Below are 521 nucleotides of genomic sequence, written 5' to 3'. Positions count from 1 at the left end.
CAGGTCCCGCTGCACTCCCCCCCCCCCCCCAGGTCCCGCTGCACTCCCCTCGCGGCCACTGTGAAGGGAAAAATGAGCGATGGGAGAAGATGTGGAAGAAATTTATGTTTAAATGTATGAATCCTGAAATTGTTATTGTCCCCTCTGCTGTGTGCGGGTGCAGTGGGGGTATAGTTTTTAGGGGGGAACAGCTTCGGGGGGACACAGTTTCAGGGTGGGAATCCGTTTTGGGGAGGGGAGACAGTTTGGGGGACGACAGTTTCGGGGAGCTGACAGTTTTGGGGTGTGGGCTGACAGTTTCAGGGGGGCTGACAGTTTTGGGGGGGGCTGACAGTTTCGGGGGGCTGACAGTTTTGGGGGGCTGACAGTTTTGGGGGGGGGGCTGACAGTTTCGGGGGGGGCTGACAGTTTTTTGGGGGGGGCTGACAGTTTCGGGGGGGCTGACAGTTTTGGGGGGGGGCTGACAGTTTCGGGGGGGGGGGTTGCAGTTGGGGGCAGGAGAAGCTACTTGGGCCCTCCCT

The 521-nt window shown here is 59.7% G+C and overlaps 1 protein-coding gene across 2 annotated transcripts in view; it reads right to left on the bottom strand.

Moving 5' to 3' along the window:
• Positions 1–461: 461 nt before the first annotated feature.
• LOC103190886 (leucine-rich repeat-containing protein 51) overlaps positions 462–521 on the bottom strand; it is an 8,810-nt gene continuing 8,750 nt past the window's right edge. For both annotated transcript variants that reach the window (XM_042334546.1, XM_042334547.1), the window contains exon 6: positions 462–521. In XM_042334546.1, the coding sequence (XP_042190480.1) occupies positions 505–521 (17 nt within the window). In that variant the 3' untranslated portion in view covers positions 462–504.

The sequence above is a fragment of the Callorhinchus milii genome, unplaced genomic scaffold (genome assembly GCF_018977255.1).
Source record: "Callorhinchus milii isolate IMCB2004 unplaced genomic scaffold, IMCB_Cmil_1.0 Scaffold4, whole genome shotgun sequence".
NCBI classification, from domain to species: Eukaryota; Metazoa; Chordata; class Chondrichthyes; order Chimaeriformes; family Callorhinchidae; genus Callorhinchus; species Callorhinchus milii.
This window is presented reverse-complemented; position numbering and strand designations above follow the sequence as displayed.